Below are 23,798 nucleotides of genomic sequence, written 5' to 3'. Positions count from 1 at the left end.
AAGATGCATTTTTGCACAAACACAAAAGCTATCCTGGAATATGTAACTGATGCAGTTAGAAGGATGCTAAAGCTCCAGTGGTATATAGGTGTGGTATAGCATGAGGTTCTGAGAGACAGATAGATGTTATCTGTTTGCAGGACACACTGAAACCTGTAGGTGTCAGTGTTCGACTGTGCAGTGACTTTCATAACCTTGAAAAGATGGCTATGCTGCTTTCTCAATAAAACATTATTTTATTAGCCTCACGCTCCTTGAATAGCTCAAAAGATTTAGTCTGTCTTTCAAGGCAGAAAGGGTTGTGCACTGGCATTGAAGGGACTCATATTAAAAGGACCGGTACTTATTATTACCTTGAGAGGCAAGAAGCTAACTATCACATGGAAACGTAGGTATTCAAAGGAAAACATTACATAAAAAGCTAGTTACACCTGTACTTGAATACGTTTGAAAAGTGCAAAGATGGGATCATTTGAACGAGTGGCATATAGTCTCTAATGTCTCAGTTGAACAAGTGGTTACTCATGTACATCCATTCATGTCTTTGTCTGCCTGGCCTGACCTTGAACACACCATGTCTTGAAGGGCCTGCTTATAATTAAACTGTTTAACATATGGGGCATTCTGCTCAACCTTGCAGCATAAAGTCATCAGTAAGAAAAATGTGTTCACATACATCCCCTCACACATTCACAGACGTACTTCATCCATGTTCTGTACTGTAAGGTGTGTGTGCGTGTGCGTGTGCGTGTTACGTGTAGTGCTTGTCATTGATGTGTGGGTGGTGTCGTCAGTCTGTCTCTTTATTGCTTTAATGGTGTGGGGTTTGCCAGCTCCACTCCAGGCCCCATTGATTTATGGGTAGGATTGTCTCTGGAAGCACTGCAACGGTTTGGCAAAGTAAGACGAGGTCTATGGGTTATGTACATGATTTAGCGAAGAGGTGCTTTAGTTTCAAATGACATCCTTTTTTTTTCTTTACTCGGGGTATAATGTAATTAGAAATGATTTTTTTTCGCACCGAGCGCAGAACTTTTGATATTGATCTATGCTCATATTAATGGATATCCTTACCCCTTCTACTTTATATGACTCTGAGTCTGCTGTACCATGTCCTACTTTTATTATGGGGCTACATCAATTGTTGTGATGACCGTTTTTCAGACTGCTGTGATTACATTAGAAGTTCTATGTTCTAACAGCGAATACAAGCCCCAAATAATTGCTTTTTTATGTATCACAAATGTACACAATAAAAGACAATAAAGCATCAAAATAATTCTAAAGAGGGAGGCAAACTATGTGCTCTCACCTGCTAGAAAAATATAAAGAAAAGGGTTGTTTTGAAAGTGTAAGGCTGAGCTAATGAGCAGTGAAGCTTCGGTGTTGCAGAAAGGGTATTTCCCTTTGCAGTGAATCCCAAAGGCACCTAGGTATTGAGCGAAACTTGGCCAGCATCTATTATGTCTTCAAACTTCCCCTAATGACATACAAAAACATCCCTGAGCATGTGTAAATCCGTAGAAGCAGGAAATATACCACAGTTACCACAAATACCAAAGCTTCCTATATATTTGAGATAACCATCCTGTCCTTGCTCCTTGTCTCTTTCCATAACAATCTATCTGCAGTTACAGAGATCAGTCTCAAAAGAAGTGTTAAGGAAACTGTTTTTCTAAAGTAGTAAACATTACACAACACATTTGAGATGTATCCTTCAACTGAAAAGCCGGGAGTGAAAACCAGCAGGCATGAAGTGCTTTCTAAATACCCCCTCCTCTCAGTTTATATTACACTGTCTCTTCTAATGAAAAAGAATCCATATCAGTTTCTCTCCTCTAACCACAGAACTGTTCCGACACAATACTTTGTTCACACAAATGCTCCAGACAAAACAGCTAACCCCTCTAAGACGTGTTTGACACTAAGCAAAGAAGGAGTCATTTTGTATGTAAGGATTCAATTACTGTTTTCTATAGTGTTTCCCCAAGAGCCCCCCATTATACCCTCCCCTTTCAGCTCGGCACTCATGTCTAGTTGGTATCTGGTTTCTATCTTCATTCTCTCCGTCCTCCTTACTTTTCTTTAATAAATGTTTAAATATGTCCCTGCAGCTTCGGTGTAATTACAGTGCAGCAGCAGCTCAGGTCCTTTGGGAAGGCGAGAGAGAGAGAGAGAGAGAGAGAGAGAGAGAGAGGGAAAGAGAGAGAGAGAGGGAAGAGAGAGCGAGAGAGAGAAGAGAAAAAAATATGCACGCAGGAAGACGAGGAGAGAGCTGTTCATGCTGTATGGCAGAGTGAGACGGAGAGAAGGCCTCGCAACTGAAAGAGTGAGAGATAGGTAGACAGAGGAATTTTATTTGGCAAAATGGGAACGTCAGCCGACAGCTTGTCCTTCAGCATGTTCTTACATAAGAATGTTAAGTGTGTGCAAGCCTCTGCGCATACAGTACACACACACACACACACACACACACACACACACACACACACACACACACACACACACACACACACACACACACACACACACACACACACACACACACACACACACACACACACACACACACACACACACACACACACACACACACACACACGCACAGGAATTTGACTCGTTTAATGGTCAATGAAGTGCCTTTCGTGGCAATATCCACCATTTCCTAATGCAATGAATAAAATGGCAGCTGTGCACGTTATTTCCTAATCAAACATCCTTTTATATTTGTTGCGCTCCTTTGGGGTTTTGCTGTCCATGGTGCTGAATTCATTGCAGGGCCATGAAGCATACACATGTTTGTGATGATAGTGAACATTATGTTGTTCAAATCAAAGCAGAATAGGAGTAAGTAGCATTTCGGATTTTCTGTGACAAAAATATTTGCAAAGATTTAAGATCCTCACTAAAAATGAAAACAGAAAAAGCAACTAAAGCAAGGGGAAAAACTAGAGCTATATTTCATCACCCTGGCTGCCACTACTATGTTTACGTTTCACTTCTCTGACTGTAGAAGCGGGGCTAGCGGGCCTCCAGCCTCCTCTCAGTTTCAAGTGCTCCCTCGTAGGCGTCAGGCCAGTTTGAGCTGCCTGTCCTTCTAAGTTCAGCCAGAGTATAATACCTCCCTCTCTCACATCACCAGCGTCGACAGTATACAGAGAGACAGCTAAGTAATTGCCATCAAACTTTCCTGCTCGCTCCTCTTTCTCTGAGCAGCAGGGATGGGAGGGGTACAGTACAGTAGAGGCAGAAAATATGAACTGCATTCTCTCCGAGCACACAGCAGCAGCAGGGAGGCTCCGCGATCGCACCACAAGACCGGGAGGATCTGTTAGCAAATGATTATTTTCACTCCGGATGGGTGATTTCTGAAGACAGGACGATTGTGTCTCAGATAATAACGAGCCTCATCAGCGAGGAGTCATTTTTATAACTGGAGCGTTGGGTTGGAGGATGTAATTGTGCTTCCTCAAATGAAGACTCAGCAAGAGGAGGATACTAATGGGCTGTGCTTTTTCTGCAATTTTGGATTTTAAATTGTATAAAAGCTGTATCCTTTTTTTTTGCAGCTATCCTTGGTGTTCTCTTCTATTCAGGCTGAATGGAAAGCAATGCTGAAAGTGTGTTTTTAGATATTTCTGAGGCTATGTGGACGCTTCATAGTGTCTGATATACTGTAATGGCAGGGCCCACAACTAATGGCTCGCTTGGCAATAAAGCTCTGGTGGTAACGTTCAAAGCTGACATTTTTAGAGCGCACTCGAAATCTTCCAGCCACGCTCTTGGAGTCTGTTATGTTTGGCGGTGAGCAGCAGGTCGCACCACGATTTAGGCTACATTTCGACACTGAAGCAAAATGTTCATGTCCGTGTGGCACGCCAAAAAGATGGGCAGCCGTTTCCTCGACAATGTACGGAAATCCAAGAAACAGCGACATCATAGGATGGTATGCATGTTTTAAACATGTTTACTTATTATATTTGTGAAAAATGAAAATGCAATTTTGCTTGGTGGCTTGGAGGTGGTGCTTGAAGCGTGGGTGTTTGATTATGTTATTATTATTATTATTATTATTATTATTATTATTATTATGATACCAAGGCTTAGTTTTGGTTATCTGCACGGATAGGAAACTCAAGGCTATGGCTGCACTAAAGGCCCATGATAGATAGATTTTAATCACAGTGAGCCTGAGTAATCAAATCTGGTGTAATACCAATTAAATTCTGTTCAGGCTGTGTGTGGGAATAAATGAGTCCTATGCTTTGAAGGTGATGTTTCTTTCATTCAAAATCCCAAGTCGTAGGTCCCCATCAAATCCACAACCCCATTACTCACGCACATACACCTTTCCCTGCTCATATATAAACGTGGGATTTAATGAGCAGCAATGTGCATAATCTAATGTCCAAATGACCCACATCCTGCACTAAAGCCCACACACAAGCACAGAGGCAGCACATTCACCAGCCATCCAAGCTGACAACATAACCCCAACTCAAACTCACAGCTACGTTACGAAACCCCTCACACTTCTTTAACAGCCTTGCACAGCCCTAAGGTAAGGCTCAATCTGGAGTGTGTCTCTCTCTCTTTCAAACAGAACAGCAGCACTTTGCACACTTTGCACTGTGCAATACCAATTATGCTCGCCTGCTTATACATCAAAACCCCCTTTGTCTTTATCAAACACATGCCAATTCATAACTTGACATTGCGTAATTAAATAGAGGTCATTGTCTTGCTTATTGACAAGATAGCTTTTAAGGTTTAAAGGCTTTCCAGCAGCAGCAAGGTGTGCAGGACATGCAGCTTTAGAGCCTCTCCAGCATCATCCCTCTCTGATGGTATTGAACAACAGGAAAGACAGCAGTTGGTGTTTTAAATATCCTTAGGCTTAAGTTAGCAGGTGGGTGTCATTAGTATTGGCGTTATTTGACCTCATTCCACTAAAACTGTCCATCAGACAGAAAGCGACTAGAGGTGTGAGCGTGCAGAGAATGGGTTATGAGCCTTAGACAAACGTGCACATATGCAGGCAGGCACACGTGCACAGAGCAGTTAGAGTCGGACCAGATCACAGGAACGTCTTGTGAGTCACATATTCGGCAGGGAGAGAGTGTAGCTACATCTTTAGACATAGGCAGTCTATATATACTCAGCTCTTAATGGAAAAAAGAAATGGACACTGCTTCACTGTTCTGCTGCTCTGCTTCTTGCCTCAGCACGGTGCATGCTACAACATTGATGCATGTACTCTAATTTAGGGAATTATTAAAGCACATAAACACTATAAAATCTGATATGAAGAAAAGTCTAAATAAATCCGTTTTATTTGTCTTTGAAAATGCATATTCTGGCACTTAGCTTTCTGCACATCAATCCATGAGGAAGCAAAGGTTTAAATGAGAATGGATGGTGGGGCTGCCTGTACATGGCAGAGGACGGGTTAGCTGAAAAGGTGGGGCTAAAATATTAGGTGGGCAAGAGCAGCCAAACACTGTAAATCCTAACAACCGCGACGTGGAACGACTTGACAGAGCAGAGAGGGCTCTGTCAAAATCCCTGCAGGGAAACTGCCTGCACTGGGCTTAGATTTCTGCTGGCTATACTCATTATTTCTGTCTCCAGATAAGGATGAATTTGACGTAATGTTCAGCAGCACGGCCCGTTGGACAGGGCTGCACGGTGAAGCTCTGCACAGGCACTGTTATAATCGAACAGTGTGCGGTTAAAGCCGCGCTGTGGCGTTTTGTGGAGAGATTGTTATGTCTTTACCTCATGTGGATGAGTATTAACTCTTTATAAAGGCAGCTATTTTTAGCATCATTCAACTTGATTAGTAATGAGCAACGAGGCTTGGAGCAGTGGGCGGTGAAGTTGTGTAAAGGACGGGCTATTTGCAGTGCGTAATGACATGTTATAGCAATAGACAGATGTTTATGTTATTTTGAATACCCTTATTTTTTATAAAAGAATGAACACAATAATGGGAACATCTGTCAGTGTAATGCAATACAGTTACACAGCAACACAAACATACAGTTAAATAAGCACCTAAATAAAAACATATTTGATGCTAGGATTATTGCAAGACTGTTCCATTAGACTATATTAGTTTGAGCAGTATTAAATAAATAACAATCTGTGACAGCAAGCGTTTCTTCCTTGGATTCTACGTCAACTTAAATATCGTATAGAGTTACAGGCTGAGTGTAGAAATAACTTCCAATCTCATCCCAAAAAGAAAGCACTGGGTAAGATTGTGAGGTTGTTTGTTCCTGAAAGCTGAGAAAGAGTGTGACGTTGTGTTGTGTAGCTGCCTGTGTGTGTGTGTGTGTGTGTGTCGGAGCTGTCAGGCCTGTGAAGGTCAGCGAGCTGCTTTGTGCTGCTCTTTGCTGTTCTGTGAGCACTTCAGATGCACACAGCGTCTCCCATGCTAATCAGGGAGGTACAGAACAATGACAAATACAAACACAGGAGTTTATAAAGAGAGGCAGATTGTGTGCTCTAGAGTACTGTACTCATTGTGGTATTTACATATTCTAACATCAGATGCCTTGAAGAGAGCTATTCCTTGATAACAGAATGAAAGAATGAGAATAGACTATGAGGAAATGTCACTGTGTTGAGGTTAGATGTCATGCTTTAGATGAGCTGACAGAGAAGCGTCTCAGCAAGTTAACCCAAACTGCATCAATAGCAAAGATTCCTCTCCTCTCATTGGCTCGCTGTCTTAAGAAGTTTGTTTTGAAACGAGAGGCAGACAGTATTCAATAGATAGCCATGTATTTAACAAATATACATCAATTGCAGAGCATCTGAAAAGACTATGAGGTATGGTTGGGCGATGGGCAGTATTTACTGTGCAGATGCAGAAATGTATCATTCTGCAATATTGTATCTACTGTTAGCTATTCTCAGGTAATCTAGTGATTCTTGTTTGATCACGCCATATTGCGATCTGACATACAGCCGCACGGCTAAGTATCCTTATTTGGGCAGACGTGTAAGAAGAGGGCTATATTAGAAAATCAGGATGAGATAGATATTTGGTGTTATGATTTCCAGCCATTTTTCGCATTTCTCACAGTATTCGTCAGCTTTTTTAAATGAAAGGTGAGCAAAAAAGAAAGTCCATTTTATTTGTTGCTATAATGTGAAGTAAAAATGTAGGTATTTTTTAATTGCTTTATCTTGTTTGGTTGAGTTATTTTAAACCATATATTCATTTAATTTACAGAACAGTTACAATACTGTTAGCGTGATACAAAATGATATAACATTATATAAGAAGATTTGGGCCATATATCCCACCCTAACCAAGGGGGCTAGCATGAATGATGTCCGTGTCCATCGAGGTTGGATTGTAAGACATGGCTCTCCTCTCTATACTTGAGAGTGACATCCCTGAAATGAGAAAAGTGCTATTATCACAGCTTGGAGTTAAAATGGCCACCAGTGGTTCAGGGATATACTGAGAGCTGATCCTGGAGCTGCCTCATCTGTAAGTTACTGCCATTATTTCTTCACATCGTGTCTTCTCTCTGCCTCCAGGGAAATACTCCTCCAGTGGTGGTGAACACTGACACACTCGATGGCTCCCCATATGTAAGGATTATGTTGAATCTTCTCTTTATTGTATTGCCATGTTATCGCAACTGCCTTCACATTCAGTCTGTATTATGTGCAATTCCATTCATGTCCAGCATCCAGGTAGGTCTCTGCACATTGTTTTAATCTGAATAATATACTAATTCATTTGACCTCCCTTTAATTAAAATCTGTTTGATATACATTAGCCTGTATGGAAACATAATAATGTATTTTCTAAAATGAAAGAAATAAAATATCTCGAACGTACTGACATGAAATGGGTGAGGAATACGTGAATGAGGCTTCTCAGAGGAAGAACACCAGACCAGTATTATTGCACCACTACAGCGCTGAGAAAAGTTTGGTTTTCTAGGTCAGATACCAAAACAGTGAACTTCTTTAAATTCCCTCTCCTTCTGGGACTTGCTTAATTGCAGAGGTAAAGCTGCGTTGTTCAGCCAGAAGGCGATATCAACTATAAGAATAGTGTTGCTATTTCCATCTAGGTACAACACTAGTCCACACATCCAGTATGCCAAAGAGGAGCAGGGTTGTTCTTAATAAAATAGAGTCGACAGAACTCCTGATAGTCAGATTTTAGCGCTGATGATGCTATGTTCAGGAGCTGATGGTAAATCCCGTAAGCCCGACTTCCGATCCTGTGGATGAATATATGATAAAGCCCATATAGGGCAAATGCTGAATCAACATTAGCTGACTAGGATTTAAACCGTTTTTTTCCCCTTATAAATGATTTGTAGAAACAGCTAAGTGACAGTGTGTGTGGCAGCATAGATCTGCAGTTGCATAACTGTCCAATCTGAGTAAACTAACATCCCTTTCTTACAGGTAAATGGGACAGAAGGAGAAATTGAATATGAGGAGATCACACTGGAAAGAGTGAGTCTGATAAAAAGATTTTTGAAGCTGATTTTTAAACAAATGTACATGTAAACATACTGCAGATGTTTCACTCCTAGCTCTAAGGCCACAGTGAAATGCCCCTGATGGGAATATTCACTGTTTTTTTATGTTGTGTTTGTTTCTGCAGGGTAACTCCGGCCTGGGCTTCAGCATAGCAGGAGGAACAGACAACCCTCATGTGGGCGACGACCCGAGCATCTTCATCACCAAAATCATACCTGGAGGGGCCGCGGCTCAGGATGGACGGCTGAGGTAAGAACACACACACACACACACACACACACACACACACACACACACACACACACACACACACACACACACACACACACACACACACACACACACACACACACACACACACACACACACACACACACACACACACACACACACACACACACACACACACACACACACACACACACACACACACACACACACACACACACACACACACACACACACACACACACACACACACACACACACACACACACACACACACACACACACACACACACACACACACACACACACACACTTCAGGATCCCACTAAATCCACTGATATAGAATCCAACAATCAGAAAATGCCAATGGGCCCATTAGGCAGACTCCAGATAAAAGAAATGTGCACTGCTGACCTGTTTACCCTGCACGTGTTCTTTTGAATTCACTGATTCTGACATGCAGTCCCTTTTCTACGAGCAAACACACTTAAAGAAGCATCCCATATGTTCCTCACCTCTTCACTTAAAGTCTAGAGTATTGTACCACAGAAATGCAGCCTATTGTCTGTCCAGCATGCTCAGCATCAACGTTACATCATAGAAGGCCTGCCTGTTTAACTCAAGATCTGAATGCCTCTGCTGTATACTACTACTACTACTACTACTACTACTACTACTACTACTACTACTACTACTACTACTACTACTACTACTACTACTACTACTACTACTACTACTACTACTACTACTACTACTACTACTACTACTACTACTACTACTACTACTACTACTACTACTACTACTACTGGTCATTTAGCAATTTGCTTCACATATACTGTTGTTATTTGGTCTAAAAATAACTGTAAAGTAGTAAAGTATCTAGTCATAGTACTGTTGCTTTTCGGTTTTTTAGGAGACTCAAAAGGACATGTTGTACATTTAGATGCAAAAATGACATTTGTGAAAAATAGATCCCATTTTAAGCCAGTGATATGGAAAGGTTAGAAGATATCAATAAACAGCAACTGCAGTAAATGAGCCATGTACAGAGGATCTTCCCTGCATTTTACAGCTGACCTATAAACATCCATCTGGAATGACTTGTTCAGAGAGCAGAGCCGGCCTGCAGAGAACGTTATATTTGCCTGAATGCAATGCGTTGTATTGGCCTGCTCTGAGCAACATATCTCATATCTTGAGGAAAAAACATTTAGCATTATATTCCTGATATCTCAAAAATGGAATTCTTATAAAACCTGCAATTTGTGGGTGTATAACTCATGTTGCATTCAGTTGAAGTCTCTATTTGATGATTCAAACGCTGAAACATGTATTTGTCTTTCATATTGAGTGACTCAGTAGCTCTTGAATCAGTATAAATATTAGATGTGAGATTGAATAGTGCCTCTTTGGGACTGTTAATACACTGTGAACATAGGTTGTTCTTTATAGCTTTAATAAAGGCTGTATGTAAATCTATGAGCACAGAATTACAGAGAACACTAAATGATGCTCTGTGGGGCAGTTGCTCTGAAATTGCCAATATAAAATAAATATGTTGCTGTATGATACAAATATCTCCGCTACATGCCAGAAAGTATTTAACATTGTCTTAACAATATGCAGCTCTGACTCTCAGTGTAAAAGCATTTGCATGAGATGTCAGCAGCCATTGGAGTTCGCTTTAGTGATGCGTCTCAATTCAATCAGATGGATAATAATAGTGAAATTAAGAAAATGTGGACAAAGTGTGCTCATAGGAAAAGTTGAGGAAATATGTGAGGAGTCTGAGGCAATTAGGAGCCATCTTAGTGTCATTATTTAAAAAGGGGTGGTCCTGCCATTAGCTGTACAGAAATATTCCCCATGATCTAAAAGGAACGTTTTAGAAGTTTGACAGCCACATTAATGATTGGCTCAAGGTGATTGTGGCAACATCTGATTGGATGGACTAAAGAGACTCAACTTATTGAGTAAGGAGCGGGAAAACAAAGAAAGAGAGATGAGGATGTAAATAAATAAAGCGAGCATGAAGACAGTGTTCCTGATTGAACTTTGGCTAAGCTTCATTTGTCTTGCAGCCCTCAAGAATTATTTCAGTCTTACAAAATCTTACACCCTAAAATGTTCATGGCCGTAAAAATCAATTTTAAACACATGAATGGAATTGTGATAAGTAGAGTTTTAGGCCCTTGGAGGAACAGTGTATGAAAATAGCTATTTCATCAAAATCGTCTCTCAGGCTGCTGTCACTTCACATTTCCACTCTTCATTACTTTCAGGAACAGCTAAAGCAAAGAGAAATATCCTGCAGCTAACCTTTGGGCTAGATCAACTAACAGATCGATAGCATTAGGGTTTTGTCCTTATTAATATTTGATATAAGGGATAAACCATTTTGGATTTTTGTCACAACTCATTTTGGCCAAATGGCTAATGTGGACACACGCTGAGATATTTTATCTAATTCAACAAGGTGGCATTTTTAACAGACCATATTTGTTTTTATGAAGCATGTGAAGACAGAACTGTACATACATTTTGTCCATGGAGGATTTTAAATGATTTATTTGTGCATACCGATGACTGCTGATGTCATGCTGCATCCCTATTGGATACTGACAGTTGGGGAACAAAAGGCCAGATGTCTGTTGTGAAACTGGATCCCCAGCACAGCTATGGTTGGGGATTGACGGATCCTGACCTCGACTGGTGGAGGATTACACCAATTTCCTTCCAAAACAAAAACTAATTATGCATTTTCTTTCTCCCTCCAATTGTTTCTCTTTTCTCTCTCTATCTCCCTTTCCCTGTGGCTCAGTGTGAATGACTGCATCCTATTTGTGAATGATGTTGACGTGAGGGAGGTGACACACAGCCAAGCTGTGGAGGCCCTTAAGGAGGCAGGTGCTATCGTGCGCCTCTACGTTCTCCGCAGAAAACCAGCAGCAGAGAAAGTCACTGAAATCAAACTCATCAAAGGGCCTAAAGGTGTGTTGAAGTAGACTGACGCTGTTGTGCGGGTTTAAGGACACTTAATACCCGGCTAAGCTTTGCCCTCTGGATTTAGCAAATCTGCTCTGTGTTAACCCACACCTCCTTTGCTAACTCTCTGCCTCTCTCATCACTCCCTTTCTCAGGATTAGGTTTCAGCATTGCTGGAGGGGTGGGAAACCAGCACATACCAGGAGATAACAGTATCTATGTCACCAAGATCATTGAAGGCGGAGCGGCTCATAAAGACTGTCGCCTGCAGATCGGGGACAAGATCTTAGCGGTTGGTCCTTCTTATGGAATAACTAGCATGGAGAGATATACAAGCCCACACATATACAGTACAGGTCACTGATAGCCTCACACTCTCACCTCTTAAGCACACAGACACACACTCACATTTGTGTGTATACAAGCAGCATGGATGAATCAAGAGCCAAGATAAATGTCAGCCGTAATTTTCATGGCCGGGAATTACTTTCATTAATATGTTAATGACTGTGTAGGATGGGATAAATGTTTAACTGGAGTGCTGCCACAAAGAGTCTCACGCAGCACTGCTGCCCTCTGCTGGAGAACAGAGAGACTGGAGCGCAGCAGCCGATGGAGAACACCAGCAACATCAAAATGGTGCTGGGTTTCTGCTAAATGGTGTCTGAGCACATGCTTTACCTCTAAATGCCCTGGGACACGGCTACATGCTACTGCTCATCATGAATCTGTTCAAAGATACATTTAAAGCCAATGGCTACATTACGTTAAATGTAATAATGCTCTATTTTGTAATATTAACACACCTAGCTTAGAGATGGACATTTGCATATTACCTATAAGGGCAGCTAATCCAGAAGTGACCCCTAGCTTTATTTGTAGCTTTGCTCATCTTCACCTATTTAATCTGACTCATATCTAGCTATTTATAGTGCAACGATTACAGTAAGGGTGAGCACTTTCAATACATGTAGCATTTCATTTTACCTTGTGTGTGATTTAAATCGATGTCCCTGCTGTTACAAATCAGTCTTATTGTTAAAGTATTTAAAAAAGAGAGAGAGATGCACAGATACTGATATTTACATAAAGTATGTCTCCTGTACTGACTCAAAAAGCTGGATTGTCCAATTGACTGCCAATCTGGCCTTGGATACCATTATTTTAATAAATAAACATGTATTCCTTTGTATTTATAGCTCACATTTTCCTTTACAAAGGTTACACAAGCTTAATAAAGAAAAGCCTGATGTTGCCTTACACATAATATAATGAACCCAGTCACCTCCACACAGTGAGTCATAGAGTATTGATTTAACAGGAATGGGATGAGTATCATTACTGAAAAATAAGTGCATTTAGTGATCAAATTTCACATTAGTCACTTAAGTGGTGCTATTTAGAAAATAAATAAGACAATTAGATTGACATTTCACTTCTTAATGTGTATCTAAATGTGATATGTTGGTGTTTTCTGACCATAAATGTCACTCTTATTAGCTGCAGAGTGACTCTAGATATAAATATGTCAGTGGGACGGGGATCAGGTGTCATCTCTGATCGCTCTTACATACTGAGCCTCGCAGTTTGCAGCTGTGATCCTGATTGTGTTTCTTTGCTTGTCGTGAACGATTAGGTGAACAACGTGTGTCTGGAGGATGTGATGCATGAAGATGCGGTGGGGGCTCTGAAGAACACAGCCGAGGTGGTGTACCTCAGGGTGGCCAAGCCCAACAACCTGTTCCTGGCCAACTCCTACAACCCACCAGACCTCACCAGCAGTAAGCCCCTCTCTGTTTGAAAGTCTACAGTCTGTGTGTTGTAAAGTATGGCAGTAGCGACAAATCACACCAGAAAACACCAAATATATTTTATCTATTGACTTGATGTATTTCCAAGAATGTACACCTACGACAATGATGGCCTTTTCTTCAGACTTGAAACAGCAATCAAAAGAAGGATAGAGATAATAACTTGTAATATACAGTGAAGATGACTGTGGGTGTTCAAAGCTGAGGTGTACAGTTCAGGGTTTTTCTCCTCACAGAAACACAAGAAATGTCCTTCACTTGAACTCGCCTTTTGACAGCACTCGTAATAAAAGAATCTGAGCATGGTAACACTCTTTTTGCAGTAGGTTTCATGGCTGATAACAGCATTTTATTTTCAAACGAAACATTACCAAAGTATCACATTGAAGTGCATTTACGCAGTGGGAAAGCCATTTCTTATACATCTTTGTATGTATTTTCTTTCAGCATATTCCCATATGGACACTGAACTCAGCCACCCCGGCTATCTTGGATCAGATTACCCACAAGCCCTCACTCCCACCTCGCCTAGTCGGTTTTCTCCTGTTCTGCATGGCATGATGGGAGATGATGACATCCCGAGGTGAGCAATGATCCTTCAGCCTAATGTGCTACAAACGGTTTTATTATGTGCAGTAGTAGGGTTAGCAGTGTTATGTTAGAATAACTGATTATATTGAGTTTGTTTAGTGCTAGTTTTTTTAACATGTCTACTTTCCTCTCTCCTTCCTCTGTCAGGGAGCCTCGCAGAGTTTTGATCCACCGAGGCTCCACTGGTCTGGGATTCAACATCGTCGGAGGGGAGGACGGAGAGGGAATCTTTATCTCCTTCATCCTGGCGGGGGGGCCAGCTGACCTCAGCGGAGAGCTGCACAAGGGCGATCAGATCCTCAGTGTAAGGACACTTTAATCTTTATGAAGTTGTCAAACACTAACATTAACCTACAGTTGCACAAAGTTTTTAAAAGTCATGCTGTGTGTGTGTCAGGTGAACGGCGTCGACCTGCGTATGGCCACACACGAACAGGCGGCTGCTGCCCTGAAGAACGCCGGCCAGACGGTGACCATCATCGCTCAGTACAGACCCGACGGTAAAGCCACAACACTCATTCATAACAAAGATTTATCGTTTCTAAAATTAAATACTGGCATATCTTAAAGATGGAGAGATATTTCGTAATGAAAAAAACGTTAGATTGGGGCCTCCCTATCACTTAAAAACAAGTGCATGTCAAAAAGTTGATATGTTTGTATTTCTCTGTTTCAGAGTACAGTCGTTTTGAGGCTAAGATCCATGACCTGAGGGAACAGCTGATGAACAGCAGTATGGGCTCTGGGACCACAACGCTAAGGAGCAACCCAAAGAGAGGCTTCTACATCAGGTCTCTCACAGACACACACAATTATGCAACTATGTGCACTGTAGCTAACATTATATTACGAATATTTAGGCAAAACAAACCTAACTGATATGCGTTGATACCCAGTTTTAGTTCTCCTGGTCAAGATTACGTTATATGTGACATTATGGGATTGCCTTGTAATTACCAAACCATGATTTTGTCATATATTTTGCTTGAGAAAAGCAAGTCATCCTCAAAAGCACTGATATGGTGCTAAATAATGTTATTCAAATGTATGAAGTTACTACAAAGCCTTAATAGAGCTGAAATTGTGAGTTTAGAAAGATATGATTTATCGTAGACACAGCAGGCAATTCTACAATCAGTTAGTCTCCAAAGTTGCGAGTGTGATCCAGAACAGATAAATAAAATGACAATACAAGGCACTATAACAAGAAATATCAAAAAGCAATATGATGAGATGAGCCGTTCATTCCCTCTTAAAAGCTAATATGGTCAATCTTACACATTTGACTTGTTTTAATAAGGTCAAGATGTATGTCTTATCTTATGCTGGCTAATGGCTAACAACCTTTATTTTAGGGATTTTTCTGAAATGTCCATAGGGACAATTAATAGAACATTTACTATATCAATCGCAGGCTGTATAGTTATTTTTATAACAACTCAAGTTAGGGAAAACCCCAGCACAGGCCTGGCTAACACATGATTATGTGTGCAATTAAAATGACACAAATTGTAAGAAGAAATAAACATAAATACATGATATTGTAAGTATATATAAGCACTAAAGTTACAGTCCAACAAAAGATAGGACGCCATGTCACATTATGACTCAATGTGGATTTACTGCCCATACTAGTAGATTTACTGCAAATACTAGTAGAATTCCATTGCATTGCTTTGTTAACTACACTTCATACCAACAAATAACCAATTCTACACAGTTTATGGTAAATACAGTGAGATAAACTACCAACCAATCAAACCAACCAACCAGCGACACATGTTATCATGACTAACCAACGAAAAAGCGTCATGAAGACATTACCCAAATAAAAATATGTTTATAATCATCATCACAATCTCTGCAACCAGTTCAAATAGAAAACCCTGTCACAATAAGCAAAATTCCGAGTAAAAACAGCATTTGGGTCTTACCTTTAGATGAACTTCTTACTCTTTTCCCTCTGGAATCTGGTGATTAAGTCCTCTTCAGGTCCAGGTGTGTCGATAACCGCAGCAGTCTCCTCTGGGTATCGGATGTCTCGTTACACATAATGTCGTTTGTAATATCCATTGGTACGGACAGCTCCCATAGGTTCTCCCCATTGTTCAGAATTTGTGGAAGAAATGTGATTTGAAATCCAGTTTTCCTCAAAAACGATGGTCTCCCAGCGAGGCTAGCTTAAATATTTTGCCGTCGAACAGAGCCGTTAGCTCGGCTTCAGGTGAGGGAACATGCCGTTGGCGTTGGCCAATGTCCAGGAGCTGTTTGTGCGCGAGCGTGTTTCAAACTGGTTAACAGTTACTCTAGCCGTTAAACTGTACGTGTTCTGTCAAACCTCATGGTCAGCGACGGCTGTATGACAGAAACTCCCATTACAACTATTTCTTGCTAGACAATACGTTGTTTATCAGATGAAGGGTTGGAATTAAACCACTGGAGGGTGGGGGGACTTCTCTGCAACATTTCAGCAGAATTCATGGCAGTGTCAGGGGTATGTAAAATAACAAAATCACGACTTGTGGCAATGGAAAACATGCACAAACCGGCACAAACACATCAAAACATCTCTCAATGATGGCGCATAACTCTCGGTGACTGCAGCCCTGCACAAATTACAGCGCCTAGTGCTGCCACTAGTGACCGGAAATAATATTACAATATAATAATAATGTAGCAGGATTAGCCTTTTTTAAATAGTCTGTTAATCAAAGAAAAATATTCTTTTCATCTCTATGAAAAGCTTAAAAATGGTGATAAAGGAGATGTACAAATAAAGCGACTCAAGCTAAAATATAGGAATACTGTTAATAATGGTTCGTGTTCAATCAGAATCAAAATAAGAAACACGTTTATTGTTAAGTAGGTTAACACATACAAGGAATAGTGGTTTAATAGACTTGCAAATATATTTTTAAATAAAATGTCTGATGTAAATTATTCCATCCCTCAGGGCTCTTTTTGACTATGACAAGACTGCAGATTGTGGCTTCCTCAGTCAGGCTCTGGGCTTCAGGTTTGGGGATGTGCTGCATGTGTTGGACTGTGGAGACGAGGAGTGGTGGCAGGCCCGTAAGGTCAGCCCCCAGAACGAGGCTGAGGAGGTCGGCTTCATCCCTAGCAAGCACAGGTCAGACTTTTTCCTGTGAGTGAGTGTGGGACCTCTTACATTTCTTCTTCTTATTTTCTAAAAACACCTAATTTTCTAACTTTATTGTTCTGTCTCAAAAATTCACTGTTTTTATTCTTCCTCCTCTCCTTCACAGGGTGGAAAGAAAAGACTGGTCTCGTGGTAACACCAAAGAGAGGGTAAGTGTGTTCACCAGAGCTGTTTGAATGAGTTGTGACTCTCAATCTGCCTTTTAGTGCGTAAATCTCTGCTTTGGTTTCTGTTGCAGGACCATGGTCGAGACAGCCTGGGCACTCTAGGTAATTAGTATTTAGCATAAATGTTTCTGTATTGACACTGCAAGCTACACTTTACACATGTTACGGACTCTAGCAGACTACAGTTAACACGAAGAAATGGGCAGCAACACAAGAACATGATTTGCTGACACAGAGAAACAATATTTTCCTGGTTTTATTTAATATATATATTGAATGTGAATGGTACTTATGAAAATACGCATAATAAACACCCTGTAATATCAATAACCAGAGTAATAGCTCTATTAAAGGTGCATGTATTGCATTGTTTCCTGAAAATGTGTTAATAACTGCAGTGGAGGAGGAAACTCTTTTAGGGTTGAACAATCCATCTGATTTTATTGAAATTGCTATATGGATTAGTGCAATTACTGACATTTGGCTCGCAAAGAAACTCTGATGTATTGGCTTCAACATTTGAAAACACATTCAGTACACACAAATACGGACACACACGCATGCAAAAGGCAATTTCTTTTGGTTTAAAGAAATGCTTCTATGTTTTTTCACCAGGGAGAGATAAAACCTCACAAAGTTATGAGACTGTCACCCAAGTGGAAGGTAAGGTCCTAAAGATTTCTATTATTTAAAGCTTTTATATTACACTTTGTCCGTATATCCCTTTTCTGAATGTTTCTACTCTCTTTCTCTTTATGCTAAGTTCATTATGCGAGACCCATCATCATCCTGGGCCCTGTGAAAGACAGGATAAACGATGACCTATTGTCTGAATTCCCTGATAAGTTTGGATCTTGTGTTCCACGTGAGTAATTAACCTGTCAGTCATGGAGACCGACAGGCTCACAGTTTTTTTATTTTCATGTCACTGCTGCCACCTGCAGCCATTTCAGGGTGATGTCTGCATAATGAGAAGTAATTGCTTACATTTTAAGATTCAAAGTGTATTGTTTTGTTTCACCCATGACAGACACCACACGGCCCAAGAGGGAGTATGAGGTGGATGGGCGGGACTATCACTTTGTGTCGTCACGGGAACAGATGGAGAAGGACATCCAGAGCCATCGGTTCATCGAGGCGGGCCAGTACAACAGTCACCTGTACGGCACCAGCGTGCAGAGCGTCCGCGAGGTGGCTGAGCAGGTACGCAGCAACACGGTGCACCAGGAAATGAGAATAAATACCTTTTCTTTTAAGCAATCATCCTACTTGTTGTCATTTAAATATGTTTTTTATTGTGTGATGAAAATGTTCTGATACCATTGGAGAAAAGTTGAACCAAAGAGACACATTCTCTCCTGGTTTGTTGTCCAATTAACTGGCAGTTTAAAAGTCGTCATTCTCGTTTGTATTGACTGTATTTTATTTTGTTATTTAAACCTGGCTCAGCCAAACATACAATAATGACAAAGCCAACTGGTTTTGATCCACCCCTATGACATTAGGAATTCTGCTTGTTCAAAATGTACAAAAAGCCTGCCAGTACTTTGTGTTTTCATACAACAGATATTCTTTTTTAACTTAAGTTCCTTTTGTAATTCTACAAAAATGTGACATGATGTAATATTTCTGAGCTCACTCTACCTGGTATGAATCTTTCTGCCTTTAAATCAAATGTTAACCTATTTATTTCTCTGCACATGTGCGCGTGCAGCAGGGGAAGCACTGCATTCTGGATGTATCGGCGAACGCTGTGCGCAGACTACAAGCCGCTCAGCTTCATCCCATCGCCATCTTTGTCCGACCCAAGTCACTGGAGAATGTCCTGTACGTACTTCGAAAGCTCTTTACACATTTACATTTAAATAATCTGCACATCATGAAGGTATTTCTAATATTGAACATTTGTGTGTGTGATGTGAACAGAGAGATCAACACTCGCCTGACTGAGGAACAGGCCAGGAAAGGAATGGACCGAGCCCTCAAACTAGAGCAAGACTTCATAGAGTGTTTCTCGGGTAAGAGCGGAGCGTTTGTCTGTCTATATGATATCAACACACAGAAATGATGTGTACTCACTGAGCATGGGATTTCTAAATAGCCAAATGAGCACATGTACACTGTTTGTGGATTTCGGTTTGGATTATGGCAGCACCAGATGGTAAACGTGAGTTAATACACTCATGTGTTTGCACTCCGCTGTGTGTTAAGCTATTTAATGTGAAGTGGTGGTAAAAAAACATACATCTTATGATAACAAGATTTTTGAAACAACAGATTGTCCATATTTTCGGTTGATTTCCGGCGCTCATGTTCACACATCAGAGGGTTATAATGTTTGCTTTTCACTATGCTTTTTCTCCTTTTTTTTAATTGTTAAATGCCAACAAATGCAAATGATAAAACAAGCCTCCTCCGCAAAGATGAACTTTACTTTTTCATGTTCTTCCCGGCAGAGCTCAAAGAGTTAAATGAGAAACACTCTGCTTCTGGGGGGGGGGGGGCATTTTAACATGTAAGGGACACATTTAGGGCAAATCACAGCAGTCGACAGAATATGAATGATGGGTTTCCTCACAAATCTGGTGCTGTCTGCAATTTATAACGAATCACGAACAGCTGTCGGATGTGACATTTTATCAGCTAAGGAAACAATACGTGTGAGACTGAATAAATATGTGGGAGATTTTGTAGACAAACATACAGTACATGATGTAAATGTTGTTTAACATTTGGATTTAACTTGATATTTACAATTTCACACATACATACTTGATTATTCCTCTCATTGTGATGCATTCTGAAACACATCCTTTGTCTATCTCTCTGTTTACTCCCTTGTGATTTTATTTCCATGCTCTCTCTTCTGTCTTTTCTCACAATTTTCTTCTCTTCATTGTTTTTCCTCACATATCCTCCTGCAGCTGTCGTGGAGGGGGACAGCTTTGAAGAGGTTTATCACAAAGTAAAGACAGTGATCGAGGAGCAATCGGGGCCTTACATCTGGATCCCCACCCGGGAGAGGCTGTGATGCTGCACCCCTCCAAAATCCACCCCTTTTATCACAACCACCGACGACACCACCCTCCACCCTCACGGCCAGCCTCGCCTGCCTGTCTGTCCTCCAGCAAAGTCAGTGCTTTAGGCGTCACTGAGAATGACACAGAGAGACAAATGCATACCAAGACCAACACAGAGACTGAGACAAACACAGGAAGTGACACAGCGAGGCAAAGAGCGACCAAAAAAGAGACTCTGAGACAGATGTGAGCACAGCGATGTGTAATTAGACTGAAAATACTTAATCAGTATTCCACTTTTATGAGGCAGAACTGAGTATTGAGGCTCTGTTAACACTCGGCATCAAAATGCATCTTGGACAGCTTTAAATGCAGCTGTGACTGCAGCTGAAAACTGGGCAAGCAAATGTCCTGTTGATTACGTGCTGCCAAACAACTCTGTGTGTACGCAGTTGCAGTTTAAATGCAAAAAGGAAGCAAAATATAATCACAAGCGATTTCCTTGAGAGATTTCAGATGCATTCTGATGCCAGGTGTGAACTGCTGTCTGAATTTATCTGGACATTAGGTCTGAACAGGGCTTGACAGAGAGCAGAGGGGGACCCAGCAGGGCGGACCCCGAGGTAGTATTAACACAACCTCACCCTCCCCACCCCTCTTAAGTCTCTGCCCCCATAAACACCATCACGCGCCTATGTCTGAGATGGAGGTGCTCAAAAAATAAACTTTTTGTATCATCTCCTGGCTTTCTCTGCTCCTCCTCCTGTCGGCTCCGCCTTGTTTCGGGACAGGGAACGGGGAACACTGAGAACATCCTGCTGAGTCCCTCTAGACAACGTGTCTTTTTCTCGACAAAGAGTCCCTTTTTCTCGTGAATCTCCTCTTGGCTCTGAGCGTGAACTCCGAATAACACCTCAGTGACCGAGCCTGACACTTGCTCAATCACCCATGTTGAATATTGCGAGGCATTATTTAAAGGCAGTTCAAATTATTATAATGATTAAAAACTCATATGCTGAATTTGTGCATGCATCCTCAAAGACAATGGACACAAAAACAATGGTAAAAAAAATCTGACACAAAAAAATAAGAAAAAAAATGATGAAAGCGAAAAGTAGGGTGTGTTCTCTTTCTCCACCTCCTTATTGTGGAGGAGTTTTTTAGCATGTCTCATGAAGGAAGAAGAGAAGAGAGACACGGTGATGAGTTAGGGAGGCCGTAGATGCTCCGACATGCAGTTTAGCCTCTGCTCTCTTACGCACACACACTCACGCAAACACACCCATGCACCAACACAAACACACGTGTAGAGATGTAACCTCAGCTGTAGCCTAGCACACTCCTCTACAGGGCGACTGGCTGCTCTGACCTGCTAGTCAGAATCCAGGATGAATGTTATCTCTCTAGGCACAAACAGCAGAGCTCCATCGCACCACAGCCGACTCACCCACCACTCTTCCAAAAGAACCCCTCAGCCGCAGACGTACACACTGTTTCCAGTGGCCGCAGTAAAAAGCCATGGCGTGTGTGTGTGTGTCTGCATGTGCGCGTGGGTCGCTGTGTGTGCACATTCATGTGTGGAAAGCTCCTCTGTGTGGGAGGAATAGGTCTTCTTTTATTCTCTCTCTTCCACTTTTTCTCTGCTTCTTTCTCCCTCTTGTGTCCACACAGATTAAAGATAAGTCATGTTTAACAAATAAATGGCCTATATATATAAATACAAGTATAAATATGAATATAAATATATATATATCTTTTTTATGGCAATTTCTAACGGGACTAAGTCTGTAAAAATCAACATCTCCAAACAATATTCCATTGATTCCTTTGGGTAATATTGCAGTTTGGTTGTTGAATTTACTCACACTCCCATTTTATTGTTGTAAAACGCAGCAAAAAGCAGATATAACTGAACCGTTCAACGTAAAGTAGACCTCACACCAGAGCTTGAACTGACACATTTGACACACTCTTGTGTACGTTGAAAACCAATGGCAACACATGTAGAATGCAGCTGTGTGTGTCTGACTGTGTGCGCGTGCATCTGTGTGTTTGCAGCTTGTGTGTCTGTGCGGGTGACAAGAAAGCGTGTGTCGTGTATAAACTATAAATGATACTATATGAGAATATCTATCCTTTATAACATCCACAGGTGGTTATAATGTATAATACATTAATGGGTGGTGTGCGTATGTGTGTGCGCCCGAGCGAGAGTGAGACATGCACATGACGATGTAGTGCAATACTGCTATGATGTTATGCAATGAAGATGGTTTTACGTGTCTAAGATTTAAAAAAAGTATTTATAAAGTTTGCACTGACGGCATTATATGCTACAGGTATCAGCGAGAAAAAACGATAGTGGACTCAAGGGTTTTATGAGCATGTGTTTGTATTTACTTATAATTTGTTCTGAATTATAAGAGTGAAGGTGGAAGTGTTGATGGAAGTGACCATTCATATTTATTGTTTGTTTATTTCACTTGCTTCTCTCAGCTCAGGGCTGAAGCCTGTGAATGACAAGTATGAAGTTTTATGATTTATTATTTATTTAAGACTGTCACAGGTTCCATCTCAAGTCTGTATTTTTTTGTATTTTCTTTCCACATTGAGAGTGCTTTTGGGTCTCGGGCAGAGATGCTGTAAATATATTGGAGATGTTGGAGTGCTGTGTGGCTTTATATTTAGCCGTGCACACTGCTGAATTGACATGAGTACGGGATCCATCAGAGCCACAGCCCAGTTAAACAGCTCAAACACAGAAAAAACATCTGCACACACACACACATATTTCCGCACATGCATCAACATTTAGACATTGAGAGAATCACAGAAACACATGACAACACATCTATGAATGGAATAATATGTTTTCAATTTCTTTATTTGAGGGTTCAATGTATTTCTTAATATCTCTCTCAGCCATCCGTATCATAGTGTGATATTCCTTATAAAAATATATGAATTTTTACAGAAAAGACTGAATACAAAGTTACAACAAAGTCAACTGATGCAGAAAAATATATTTAACGATGACAATATCAAGCAAAATAAAATGTTCCAGTTCAGTGAAGCGCTTGTTGTAAATTAGCTATAAAATAATAAAATGAATTTAAAAATGCTTTCTGAAATTGGACTCTGCAGCCTTGTTTTTGTGTTTGTGTGTGTGTTAATGATTTGATGAGTAATAGTTCCACAGGTAAACGCTGCAGGAAGGCAACAGTGCCACCAGGGGAGGGCACTCATTCTCCATTTTCAGCTGCTTATACAAGCCCCTCTCAGCCGCATTTGCGCACACTAGCTGTGGTTCCTG

General features: G+C 40.9%; 1 protein-coding gene across 3 annotated transcripts in view; it reads left to right on the top strand.

Annotated features, from left to right (window-relative positions):
- Nucleotides 1-23,597, top strand: part of LOC117490650 (disks large homolog 4) — a 64,163-nt gene extending 40,566 nt beyond the window's left edge. For 2 of the 3 annotated variants that reach the window (XM_034140418.1, XM_034140416.1), the window contains exons 4-22: nt 7,558-7,611; nt 8,446-8,496; nt 8,648-8,772; nt 11,573-11,742; nt 11,892-12,028; nt 13,373-13,517; nt 13,995-14,130; nt 14,286-14,442; nt 14,536-14,638; nt 14,815-14,929; nt 17,092-17,283; nt 17,405-17,447; nt 17,537-17,567; nt 18,081-18,128; nt 18,229-18,330; nt 18,496-18,668; nt 19,180-19,292; nt 19,392-19,483; nt 20,390-23,597. In XM_034140418.1, coding sequence (XP_033996309.1) covers nt 7,558-7,611; nt 8,446-8,496; nt 8,648-8,772; nt 11,573-11,742; nt 11,892-12,028; nt 13,373-13,517; nt 13,995-14,130; nt 14,286-14,442; nt 14,536-14,638; nt 14,815-14,929; nt 17,092-17,283; nt 17,405-17,447; nt 17,537-17,567; nt 18,081-18,128; nt 18,229-18,330; nt 18,496-18,668; nt 19,180-19,292; nt 19,392-19,483; nt 20,390-20,496 — 2,094 coding nt within the window. In that variant the 3' untranslated portion in view covers nt 20,497-23,597. The remainder of the gene's footprint in view (nt 1-7,557; nt 7,612-8,445; nt 8,497-8,647; nt 8,773-11,572; nt 11,743-11,891; nt 12,029-13,372; nt 13,518-13,994; nt 14,131-14,285; nt 14,443-14,535; nt 14,639-14,814; nt 14,930-17,091; nt 17,284-17,404; nt 17,448-17,536; nt 17,568-18,080; nt 18,129-18,228; nt 18,331-18,495; nt 18,669-19,179; nt 19,293-19,391; nt 19,484-20,389) is intronic. The other variant, XM_034140417.1, reaches the window with a different exon arrangement.
- The last annotated feature ends 201 nt before the right edge of the window (nt 23,598-23,798 follow it).

The sequence above is a fragment of the Trematomus bernacchii genome, unplaced genomic scaffold (assembly GCF_902827165.1).
Source record: "Trematomus bernacchii unplaced genomic scaffold, fTreBer1.1, whole genome shotgun sequence".
Classification (NCBI taxonomy): domain Eukaryota; kingdom Metazoa; phylum Chordata; class Actinopteri; order Perciformes; family Nototheniidae; genus Trematomus; species Trematomus bernacchii.
This window is presented reverse-complemented; position numbering and strand designations above follow the sequence as displayed.